Here is a 12,773-nt window from a genome sequence, read left to right as displayed (position 1 = left end):
TTACCATACTTGACTTTTAATGGCTTAAATGCAGAAAATACCTTATTGTTTTTTAACTCTGCAATGAGAACATCAATAGTATGAATAGGGAGGTAGATAGGAGGACCTTGTGGCAGGATCGGCGAGTCAATGGAGTGGATTTCCCATGCAATGCCCATTGCAGCCCTGAGATATTCGTTTGCCAATTCGGCAGCTTCTTCTAAACGGCCATACTTCAAAAACATCCGTAGAAACTCGGCAGTATTTCTCTTCCGGTATGACGTAAACAGCCATTGTGGAACAAATGAACCACTCTCCAAAAGCTGGCTGAGTGCTGCTTTGTGCAATTCGCTTTCTCTCGTGCGTTCGTATCGTTCAACGAACCTGCGTAAGATTTTCCAGCAGGCTTCCTCATAGTTTTTCTCACTGATTAATATATCTGTAATAAATTGTTTTTAAAAAATAAAATTAATAGTACAGTACAAAACAGCTTTTTGCAAGGGATCAGTCATTTTGTTCTCAGCTTTCTAATGGATTCAATCTTTTCATGATTTGCCATAATTCAAAATAAAATTCATATTACAGAAAGTTCAACCAATTTTGTTTCAAATCTTTATTTTTATTCTTTTATTGCAAAAGATTAGGTGGACCTAAACTTTTGACTGGCAGTGTATGTATTTACGAGTCATAATTGCCTGCATTAATTAATTAAATTAATTATAATTTTTTATCTAAGGTCTTGGTAGAGATGAAAAAGCTGGGACCAGGCCGAAGGTCATGGGTTCAAATCCTGCTTGTAACATTAGCTTTTTCTTCCCAACCAAGATAAAAAGTAGTAAAAGTTCTTACTTAGTTAAAAAGTATAATTAATTTAAATTATTATATATATATATTTTTTTTTTTCCAAAAAGTACTGCGGATGTAAATGATGTAAAATTGAAGGCACTGGGCAGTTAAGAGGCGAAAGATCAGGAACAATAGGGTAGATGGTAGGAAACGGTAGAGGATTGGGCATGGCAGGGTGAGAGATATATGAAAGTAAATCATTCCTGATGAGACATAGATATTGTGGCCAAATTGTTTTCCAGAAAAAGGAATGTGTTGCAATTTTGCAAGTTTAAGAAAGAGCACACCAGATTAACAAAAGGGGAGAAAAGAGTGATTGATGATGATCACAGGGCCTGGGGAGCGAGTATACAAGCCCAACAAGAAAACATGTCACCGGGCCTAGGTAGTGTGCCAATGAGATATCTCGTCAATAGTATAAAAAGTTTACCGTATTTATATTTACCATCAAGTTCGTTTTGCTTGAGCCACAGCCATTCCTTTTGATCCGAAATGTTGATACACTCGGCTGTAAAAGTTTTTATTACAGGTGTAAACGATCGCTTGCATACATTGGAAACACGCATTGCCACCCTGTACTGGCGTGCAGCTGTGCACAGAGCAATAACTTCCTCTTCTGTTGCGTTTGGAGGGCAATCACCGAGGTTGTATTTTGCTCCAGCCAATTCATACTCCCTACGTATGTCATCGACTGTCAAAATTTCTACAGAGTTCTGCAGAGAAAAAACTAATTAATTACACTAATTGAAAAATAAAAAGACCCAGGATACAAATACATTGAAAATTATTTATCAGAGGACGATTTTAAAACAAACAAACCTTCTATTGCATAATTTATTTGTTTTTTAAAATATATTTTGGAGTATTTATGATTAACTCACTTCGTCATAAGTGCAAGTCAAGTTAGGTCTTAAAATCCATGTGTCTTCAGGTTCCAAAAGCTTCAAAGAATTGAGACAAGCACCAAAACACCGCCACTGCATTTCGCAGGTCTCACTTCTTAGACCCTTCTCAAACATAACAGTGCCCGCTTCAAAAACATTTAAACGCAATTAAAAAATAAATTTGTACAAGACATTTATGCAATATGAATACAAACCACTTTTAAAGTTTTCATTTTTAATGTGAATAGAATATAATAAATTGTAATAAGTTTCTGCTTGAGGAAATGGTGTCCGCCTAGCTCTTTTTGCCAAAAGACCATCGAGTTCCTTACTTATTGATGCAAAATTAAAAGATATAAGTTCATCTAAGTGCCGCGTATTTATCATGGTCGAGACAAGGCGCTGGAGAAAGGCAGTTTTTCGTGTCATGTCAGTACAGGCATCCATCCACGAGAATGCCTCAACGAAATGATTAAGATTGAGCTCATGAATGAAAAGTATCGACTGAAGTGTCTCCTGTAATTTATGAAATTTTTGTATTTTATGAAAAAATTTTGACAGTCAAATACACCACATACCAAATCTTGTTGTGACAGACTCCCAGAACACAAGTTAATGGCATTTTTTGCTATGGTGATGACTAGATCAGAGCGTTGGCATGTTTCAAAAAGGCGCACACATTTTAAATAATACTGCAAATCGTTGTTCAGGCCAGTTAAACACTTGTCATAGGCTTTGTAATATTCGCCCATCCCTATATATGCTTCTACGACCAATAACCTCCCTATAAAAGTTATCAAAAAAATTAATACAAATTTTTCTTTATTTTTACAAAATAAAAATTCTTGCACTTACATGCATCATGATTAACAAGTTTGGCATAGCTTTCTAGAAGGAAGTACTGTTTATTTAATAATAAATGTTGTGCCAAAGTGCTGTTCTCTTCATGAGGCCAACTTTTTTGGTTTTGATATTCATATTAAAGAAAACAAGCAATCATTCTAAACTCCCATTTAAAAAAAAAACATCTGCCTGGTTTTTGCAGGAAAAAATGGCCTACTTTGGAAATGCATATTTTCTCAGCCTGTTAAATCACAGGCATGCGCTAGGTCTCATGTTTTTAGAAAATCTTAGCTGATGGTTTTTTTTTTAATGTTTTCCTAGCTTCAGTCATTCATCAGTAAATTCAAAAATTTGGGAATGTGTTAATTTTTGCACTTTTTACAAAAATTTCAAATTCAGCCAGGAAGTTGTACTGGAGCGGCCCCTTTTGGCAAAGGATAGGAAATTTTAATAAGCTTTCAATGGGTGATGTTCTACTCTACTGTATTCGAGTTATTTACGATTTTTGGGCAAAAAAGATGGTTTTTTGCATGCAAATGGAAAAAACTGATAATTTTCTTCCCGATTTTACCATACATAAACCTATTGTTTAGAAGTTGTTATTAGTTAACTGCCATACAACACCTGTGAAATGAGAAGGAAAAGTTTAATTCTATGATGAGGTAAATAAGTGATGGTCGACAGTAGAAGCATTTCGCATCCCAGAAGGTCAAAGTAAGAATTGTTGCTTCCCTGTTTTGTGAAAGAGTTCTTGGAACAAAAGTTGTAGAGCATAAAATATGCAAAAAAATGATGATTCAAAGTTTAGGTATTCTTGAAAATCGGGAGAAGGAGTGATCGGTTTTTCCATGAGCAGGTAAAAAACCCACGTTTTTTTTGCCAAAAATCGCAAATAACTCGAAAACGTTGAGAAATCAGAGAACCAATCGAAAGCTTACTAATTCTATTCTATATCTATAATTCTATTAGAATGTATAGGGTGCCGCTCCAGGACAATTTCCTGGCTCCACAACTAAATTTGACGTTTTCGTAAAAAGTGCAATAATTAACATTTTCCCGAATTTTTGAATTTCTGATGAATGACTGAACCTAGGAAATCTCTTAAAAAGCTGTCTTGTTCAGCGTAAATTTTTCTAAAAAATGAGACCTAGCACAGGCATGTGACTTAAAAGACTTAGAAAATATGCATTTCTAAAGTTAACCATTTCTACTGCAAAAACCAGGTAATCTTTTTTTTTTAATTTTTAAAATAGCAATGTAGTAGTAACTAAGTAACTTAATATTTTTCATTGAATTAAAAAAAGAAAAGAAAAAAAGGATACAGAGTATTTATCAAGGTTAAAACTGAATCTTCGAATTCTGTACACATGATTTTTCCATAATGAGCTGAGGCGTAGCTTACAACGATAGGAGTGTCCTCATTGAGATTAGTCGAAGAAGCCCAATAAAGGGCTTTGTACATCTAGACATCAAACAAGATTTATCGTCTCAATTCAATAATAAACATAATAAATTAGTACAGAACAAACCTTATAGTAATTAAATAAAACATCTTTGTATTTATCGATTAGTTTTTTAAAATTTCTCCCAGAGTTAACCTTAAGCAGTTCAAACAACAGAAGGAACTTCTTGCAAACTGCCAACCTGAAAATAAATTATAATTAGATAATTCTAATTTTAAAAGAAAATCAACAATACTGACCTTACTGAACAGAAATCTCTGACACCTGATGCAACCGCACTTATACCAGAATGACTGCAAAATGATTTCCAGTCATCTTCTACAAAGAGAGAAAATATAATTTTAGTAAGTAGTTTTATGGATTGAAAAAATTAACACTTTTTTATATTAAAAAGATTATTTCTCAATAAAAAAAGAGATAAAGTATTAAATATTTAAATAAACAAAATAATTTTATCTATTTTTGTAAAATATATCAAAAAGTTAAAATTGTTATACCTTCTTTTATGTAGTCAACTGGTAAAGCCAATTCTTTTAAGAGTTCTTTAAAGTAAAGATCAATACTGTCATGTGAAAATAAGTCCATGATCTAAAATTTACCATAATAATCATACAGTAGACATTAAGAAGTTATGTTAATTAAGGTTTCAATGGAGTATTTTAATTATTTTCCTAAATATTAAGATTATAGGTAATGAGCTTACATTATCAACTTCATTTCTGAATCGGCATAAAATTGTTTCTGAAGTATTTTGCAAAAGCCAGTCAATGGATTCACCTGTTGTTACAATTATATCAATCCACTCGAGCCATTCTTCAATGTCCAAGTTTTTCAACATTTCAATGAGTGGGGCGTATTCAACTGAAACGAATAGCACTTAATTATCTCTAACGTTTCCAATCAAATTCCTTTATAAGTTAAATTTTCTTGTAAATAAAATCATGAAAATATATTTTTGATAGTAATACCAATACCTTTTGGGAACATTCCGCCGGAAGGGTTGTACCAGATGAGCTCTAAGTTTTCCATCGGTTTAATAAGTGAAAATCCAGCCTCGTGTATTGTTATGAGAATATTGCCGATCTTAACTACCCAGAGTGGTAACATTGAGTTGTGTATGTATTGAGTGCAACATGAGTATAAGCGGCTCCAACAACGCTGACTAAGCTCTTGGAATACATCATCGTATATGTCCTGGTCACCAACTTCGGAATAAATCTCAGCTTCAACGACAGTACAAATTTGGTCCCTTATATTTATATTTGGTTTTATTACTGCTGTTGGCTTGTATATCTAAATTTTAATGACATTTGCTTGTTTTAATAATATAAAAAAAAATTAATACATTAGAACAAATTAAGTTTAACATACAGAGAGGGCTTTTATAACATCATGTGCAGTAAAAAATCCTGAGTTAAAAATTTCTTCTATGTACAGAGCTGCTTGATCTTTTAAAATAACTTTCGAAGGTTTTATCTGTAAATATTAAGTTACACATGAGTCATTTGTACATACTAAGATGTTTATTAGTTAGCTTATTATTATTAAGTTTATCTGCATTTTTTTTTTTAAATTTAACAATGAAATTATCTTTTACAGACTAACCATTGAATGTGGTAAAATGCTGAAATTTGTCAGACAAAGCTGAGAAATCATTTATAAATTTAATTTTTTGTTTTGTTTTTTTGTGACCGGTTATTCAATAATTTGTCCAATTATTTAGAAAAAACTTTTTTTTGGCACTAATGTTTTGACCTTTATTTGAGTACAAAACACTTGGTTCAAAATGTATATTTATATCTGTATTGTATTTTTTCCAGTCAATGATGTTTTGTAATTCACCCATGCCGTGAGGATGAGCTAAATAAAGATTGAAACATTGACCAGGGGGAAAAAATCTCGACCGCTCTTAACAACTTTAACAAACTATAAATTGAAGAGAAGAATAAAAATTTTAATTTTTTATTTTTTGAATATATTGGTACTTGTATTCTTAGATACGAGATAAGAATGCCCAAGCATACAAGTTTTTTGAGATGCGAACCGTTAACAAGTCAAAATTTTGTCTTGAATGGGTGGTGATTAGTGACCTTTAATTGATAATTATTCAGAAATCGTGAGATGCGGTCTGGTGTACACCACGATTTCTTAATAATTATCAATTAACGGTCACTAATCACCACACATTTTGTCTTGAGTTACGAGCCTGCAATGTCACAACTACCATGTCACTCAGATTCCTGCTCGCTTCTTGTTCAGTTCACATGTTTACCCCCGCCACAGAAGCATTTCTGTCATGTTTAGTTTTAATATTTTGTTTTATTTTTTATGTATCTACAGATATTTAGCTTTTTTTTGTATATAGCATAATTTGTTCTTAGTTCATAATTTAATTTTTCAAAATTTAATTATACAAACTTAATAATATTTAAATTATATTTTTAAAGTAAGGTTTTGGTTGAGATGAAAAAGTTAGTCACGAGCAGGATTTGAACCCACGATCTTTGGCTCAACCACTTGAACTATCATGACTTCGATTTATTTGCACACCAACTCCCCTTCTCAACCTACAACATTTCACATTTTGCCTTGTTTTGCCATTTTTTAAATGTCGTGTAATCAACCAAAGCGAGCTGCTAGTGAAGTGATTACTTCTTTACTTAGTACATTAATCCATTTAAGTTTTGTGGTCTAATTGACCTTATTTAGTTGACCTTATTTCAATTAATTTTTTTCATCTCTACCATGAACTTACAAAAGACTTACATAAAAAGAATAATAAATTGAAATAATTAATATGGTCAATTAGACCTCTAAACATAAATGTATTAATATATTTTTAAGGTTTACAATGTAAAAAATAGTACAGTTGACTCTTGTTAATTTGAAACTTGATAAATCAAATTTCTTGATAATATGATCTCAGGTCACCGGTGCAGTAATATGAAATATTTTCCTTAACAGGGGCAGAAAAAGCATGCTATTAATCGAAATGGGACCACTTTCCATCTTTCTAATTTACAATTTTTCTTTGTAATATACCTCTAAATTCCCACGTATTGTTTACTTCCTTACATCCCTAAAGTTTCTTCGAATTTTCTCTAATTTGTTATTTTCTGCAGTCAATGTTTTGTCAATGTGTTCTCAGCATTGGTTACTTTGGAAAATCATTTAAATAAAGAATGCCAGGCCACGTTGAAATAAAAACCACTTTATGATTTTTTTTAATAATGATCAATTTTACAGTTGACCTTTTCCGCTTTTCATTCTTTTTACTATGTTTTTATATGTACAATTTAAGCAATGACTTGAAAAATTATCAATTCTTAACAATTGTTTTCTTTCCTCTTCATATTGCGGATTATTTATGTGGTCCCTTGGGTTTTGAATTATCAAGAATCGACTGTATTTGGTTGTTAACTTGTGGTCAACTTTTAGCATTACAGTTTTAATGCACATTCACAGAATGTTTCATTCTATGTGGAATGAATTAGGATTTAATACACTATTAATCAGTAACTGAGGCATTAGTACAACCAACTATTGTCACCAGTTCTGGTCCAACCCAACTGCCCTTGCAATTTTATTTGGGAAATATTTGGGGGGGGATTGTGGTCTGACCCTTCCAGCATGCACGATGCTTAAAGGAAATTTGGATGTAAAAAGGACTTGTATTACTTATAATTTCTAAAGAAAGTAAACGGTTTCATTAAACATGGGAGTGACAAAACCCCATTAAACGGAGTTCACTAAACTTATCGTTTGGTATTGGTGATTTTGTTAAACGTTAAGCTAGAAATGTATTAACTTATTACTTCACTTGGTGGCCTTGTGTGGCAAACATAAGTTCCCTTGTCCTTTCCAAGGGCAACCCTTGAGATAAGCGGAGTCTCGGTGTCGGAAAGCCAGTTGCACCAGATATCGTTGCCCTTGGTCGGAGAGATGCTCACCAGCTCATGATTTGGGATCATTCGCGTCTTGCAGACCTCGTGGAACTTAAGCGACCCGTAGTCAAAAGAAGGAACCACAGTTGAAATATATTGGCCTTGGATACAACAGTGGATGGCGAATTCATCATTGAACAAACCGCCAAACATTTTGTGCTTCTGATCTAAAACACTTTGAGATTAGTAGACTGAATTTTTTTCAAATGTTGCGGCTAATTACTTTTGATTATGCTTAAAATCTCCTTTTTGATAAGGCAGATCGATGAAATAGCCGCTCCTTTCATACACGACCAAGCTTTCAGCAAGCCTTGTCGGTCTAAAGAAAATAAAATTAGTTCTCCTGAGATTTCATGAAACAGAAGACTGACTGCAATATTCTCCACGGCTTCCTTTTTCCTTTTTGAAAGTAATAAAAAAATAACTTCACATTAATGCTCACACTACCATCTGATGTAAAAGCATGCTCATCAGCGTAATACATTATTATTGTTTACATCTATTTTTAAAAGATTTTATTTATTTATATTATTATTATTATTGTAAGAATCAATATTTGTGAACAATTTAAATTATGTATTTCTAATTTTCAACTAAATGAATTAAAAATATATACTAGAATACGCACAAAATTACATCAGTTAATCCTACAAAAAATCTAGGCATCAAAGATTCTTCGCTTAAAGTCGTTATTGACGTCTTCCCTGTGAGGCAATCTAATCTAATAACAAGGATAGAAGAGTTTGCAAGGGAAAGAGCAAACTCGGCCATATCATTTCTTGGCATACAAGATGCAGCACCAACTATTGCACCTGAAATTATGTTTAAAAAAAATGTAGAAATTTTAACAAAATTATAAACAATATAAATCTATTGTAAGAAAGGAGTACAAACATGATGGTATGTTGAGAACATGATAGGTCCTCGGATCAACAGTGTCATTTTCATTGACACCATGAAGAACTGAATGGGCTGATGGTTCACCTCCAAAACTCTGCAAATGAAATTATTGTAAGTTATATTATATAAAAAAATACATAGAAATACAAAATTAATAAATTTAATTTACTTTTGCAATGATCTTGTCAGGATGTATATAGTTAAACCTATGAACACTTGAAGCAGTTGGGACAAGAAGAACTATGTCCCCAGGGGTTTCTTTCATGGAAATGCCTTCTAAAACTTGACTATCGGTGAATATGTAACGAACTTGATTCCCTTGTAAATTTACATCGAGGCTGTGCTCTACCAACTCCAGCACATTACCCTCAGAGCGCCTTGGTTTTTTACAAAACAATATGTCAAAAATAAAATTGTAAATATAAATAACGCATAAAAAAACATACCAACTTATAAAACGGTTTGTTATATTTTTGTAGACAAAACTACCACACCTCTGCTGAGGTTTTACATCTTGAAGAGTACTGGATACACCACCTGTAATGTTTGAACCACATAAAGTAATGTTTTATCAATTTTAGTTGTACATAAAATGCTGTCTTTTTTTTAATTTACAAAACAACTTTTTTAAAATTGTGTTTTATAGTATGCTAAGAAATATATATATGAAAATAATTATCAAACAAATTAATGATCATTGAACTGTTGATCAATGAGAAGGATACCTTAAAAGTCTCAATTTATATGTTAATTGAATGTTAGAAAAAACTATGTGGATGCCATTCATTTCCCAATGGGACAAAAAATTAAATTTCAGAGTTGTACTCTAGTGACTCAGTGGTAATGGGATTAGAGAATATTTCATAAAAACGGAATAATACTTTTTATAATGAAGCTAAGACAAAAATGGTCACTAAATTTCCTGTGCTGGGTAAAGAGGAGTACAGTCTAAAAAGAATCTAGGGAAGAAACACAGGTACTGAACACTAGGAAAAGTTTTAAAACAAAATTTGTGCAAGAAAAAATATCACATAGCGACCACTCCCAGGGAATAAGCCACCAGATATTTTGATTCTAAACTCAAAATGAAGTGAGCAAGTTCTATACAACACTTTCATAACCTGTTAGAATAAAAATATTGTTTTATACTCAAAGAAAAGAAGAAAAAAAACAACTGGACATATTTTGTTGCTTATGTCAAACTAAATGTATTTTTATTGTTATATTAAACTACAATATAGTTATTTTAATGAAAATCAAATTAAACTAGATTGGAAATTCATGAGTTTGAATAAAACTTATTTGCGCTGGTGAGATCTGGACCGATATGGCCAGAAAGGACTGTCCCCAAATTGAAAAGAAACTTAAAAATATCCTAGAGAAATTAAAGTGAACTAAAAAGAAATGTGTGGTGATTAGTGACCGTTAATCGATAATTATTCAGAAATCGTGAGATGCGGTCTGGTGTGATGTAGGTTTTAGAAAAACATTTTCTTTATCGTGCCAACATTTCGATCTTTATTGAGATCATCTTCAGGGCTCAAAGTCTCCTGCGTAATTGTGCCATTCTTGCGTGTCGTGTTTATGATCTCAATAAAAATCGAAACGTTGGCACGATAAAGAAAATGTTTTTCTGAAACCTACATCACACCAGACCGCATCTCACGATTTCTGAATAACTAAAAAGAAAGATAAATCCAAAAATATCCTAAGGAAATTAAAGTGAACTGAAAAGAAAGATAAATCCAAAAATATCCTAGGGAAATTAAAGTGAAACAAAAAGAAAGATAAATCCAAAAATATCTTAAGGAAATTAAAGTGAAATAAAACGAAAGAAACCCAAAAATGTCCAGGGAAATTAAAGTGAATTAAAAAGAAAGATAAATCCAAAGATATCCTAGGGAAATTAAAGTGAAATAAAAAGAAAGATAAATCCAAAAATATCCTAAGGAAATTAAGTGAACTGAAAAGAAAGATAAATCCAAAAATATCCTAGGGAAATTAAAGTGAAATAAAAAGAAAGAAACCAAAAAATATCCTAAGAAAATTAGAGTGAAATAAAAAGAAAGAGACCCAAAAATATCCTAAGGAAGTAAAAGTGAAATAAAAAGAACGAAACCCAAAAATATCCTAGGGAAATTAAAATAAGATAAACCAAATGTCAACAAATTTATTTAAAAGAATATATATTATCCACCCCAGACCTAACACCTTTAAAATCTTTACACTACCCATAACCAACATTCAATTAGATACCAAAAACATTCTGCCATACAAATAAAAATTAAATACTATTCAGAACCAATTAAGCTAAAATTAAAAGACCACACATATCTAAAGTTATCTATATGACCTTGACGGTGCATTTACAAGCGAAAGGAACTCTCAGTCGGAGCTCTTGAGAGTTACTCTCAGAGCCCTTTGCATAGGAGAGTGAAATTCACCTGAATTAACTGTTAGCAACTCTCTATGGTAACTCTACACAATACACCTAAAAAAAATGCTTGATGGAGATCACCTGACCACAAGTTGTGCATTGTGGGGGAGGCTCTCTGGTCATGAGGTGACCTTGTATCAATCTTGTGTGACCTATCCTAAGCCTGGCCAATACAATTTCCTCTTTCCGTGATCACTGTACTGTCGTACCACATTGTTTGACATCTCTCTTAATTTCTCTGAGCTTGTTTTTTGTTTGTTTGGTTCACACAGAGGCAAATGGTATGAGAGATGCATATGCAATACCGGTACAAGAAACAAAAGGTATCCAGCGACTCTCCAGGTGACTAGATTGACTCACTTTCCCTCCATCTCTTCTCAATTCTCTCTCAAGTGGTTTAAAGACCTAGATGTTTGATTCAGTCATATTTTTATAATTTAAGAATAGAAGGTGAGGTTCTTTGGCATTTAATTATACAAAAAAAGTAGAAGTAGAGTTATATGGGTTCACCCACATTTCACCACACATTTTCTTTTTTCAACTTTATCTGCATAATCATAGTCACTGTTGTTCCAAAGCTTGGGATATGTTTGAACTAATGAAATTCGTTTGTCGTTATTAAAAATGTCACTTCTATCTATTTTTTACAAGTTTCAAAAAAGTCGTATGAAAACGAAAGTCGGACAGAGCGATCTGCTCGAAACAGTATGACTATGAACTGTGTGAAAGACACCATGCCGCACAATGTCCAGTCAGTCACTTTCATACAGAAAACGTACCAAGCAACTAAAAATCCTTATCTCATACCTGTCGTCTACCAGTCTTGCCGTCTGACCGTATCTGTCCCTACGTTACATTACCGATCGCCTCCGTATGAACCGGGCGTAAGGGTTCTCTGAGGTCACAACCAAAGTATATTTTTGACCGCACAAGGCTCTTGTAGTCTTAACAAACTGACACAATCAGCTAAAATTATTAATCTTTATGCCTAGTGTATTGTGGAAAATAAACAAATACACAGTTTATTACGGTTAATTACTACCGGTTAAATACACGGTCAATTATTATTATTATTATTATTGTACGGTTTGTGTTTGTATCACACATCGACCATTCCAGGGTTAAGACAGGAGATATTTTGATTATTAAATCAAATTAAAAAATGTTTGTTTATGTCTGACAGAATTTTACAAGGTACATAGGAAAAAAGAAACGCCCACCTGTATTGAGTGTAATTTCATTCCAGTCATCGGGCTCTCTTCTTATGAAAACTTCCTTGAACATTACGGTCTTTAGGTTGCGCTCCATGCTTCTAAATTATGATACCTTTTGCTTATGGCCTTATGCTTTAAACTTAAAAGGCGTCGGCATCCGACATAGCATAACCTACCTGGCGGGCATGTAGAATCATGTAGTACTCGATATGTAACGGTAACTATCAACTATACATATAGTTACTATATATCGACAAAAGCAC

At 32.7% G+C, this 12,773-nt stretch overlaps 2 protein-coding genes across 2 annotated transcripts in view; one reads left to right on the top strand and one right to left on the bottom strand.

The window, feature by feature from the left end:
- The window catches only part of LOC106663465 (protein ABHD16A), a 20,877-nt gene extending 19,284 nt beyond the window's left edge, over positions 1-1,593 (top strand). Inside the window, exon 13 of the mRNA XM_014388320.2 lies at positions 1,355-1,593. The gene's annotated coding sequence lies outside the window, so the exon portion shown is untranslated. The remainder of the gene's footprint in view (positions 1-1,354) is intronic.
- LOC106663464 (nuclear pore complex protein Nup160 homolog) overlaps positions 1-12,702 on the bottom strand; it is a 12,889-nt gene extending 187 nt beyond the window's left edge. The window contains exons 1-20 of the mRNA XM_014388318.2: positions 12,517-12,702; positions 9,306-9,396; positions 9,029-9,236; positions 8,854-8,953; positions 8,588-8,771; positions 8,183-8,358; positions 7,831-8,126; positions 5,387-5,491; positions 4,990-5,308; positions 4,719-4,876; positions 4,513-4,603; positions 4,255-4,333; positions 4,082-4,196; positions 3,875-4,014; positions 2,565-2,665; positions 2,288-2,493; positions 1,925-2,225; positions 1,707-1,855; positions 1,271-1,538; positions 42-418 (exon numbers count right to left, since the gene is read on the bottom strand). Of these exons, the coding sequence (XP_014243804.1) occupies positions 42-418; positions 1,271-1,538; positions 1,707-1,855; positions 1,925-2,225; positions 2,288-2,493; positions 2,565-2,665; positions 3,875-4,014; positions 4,082-4,196; positions 4,255-4,333; positions 4,513-4,603; positions 4,719-4,876; positions 4,990-5,308; positions 5,387-5,491; positions 7,831-8,126; positions 8,183-8,358; positions 8,588-8,771; positions 8,854-8,953; positions 9,029-9,236; positions 9,306-9,396; positions 12,517-12,604 (3,552 nt within the window). The 5' untranslated portion in view covers positions 12,605-12,702. The remainder of the gene's footprint in view (positions 1-41; positions 419-1,270; positions 1,539-1,706; positions 1,856-1,924; positions 2,226-2,287; positions 2,494-2,564; positions 2,666-3,874; positions 4,015-4,081; positions 4,197-4,254; positions 4,334-4,512; positions 4,604-4,718; positions 4,877-4,989; positions 5,309-5,386; positions 5,492-7,830; positions 8,127-8,182; positions 8,359-8,587; positions 8,772-8,853; positions 8,954-9,028; positions 9,237-9,305; positions 9,397-12,516) is intronic.
- Positions 12,703-12,773: the final 71 nt, after the last annotated feature.

This window comes from Cimex lectularius, unplaced genomic scaffold (assembly GCF_000648675.2).
Source record: "Cimex lectularius strain Harlan isolate CLEC.00 unplaced genomic scaffold, Clec_2.1 scaffold199, whole genome shotgun sequence".
Taxonomy (NCBI): Eukaryota; Metazoa; Arthropoda; class Insecta; order Hemiptera; family Cimicidae; genus Cimex; species Cimex lectularius.
Note: the sequence above shows the minus strand (reverse complement) of the source record. Positions and strands in the feature narration are given on the sequence as shown.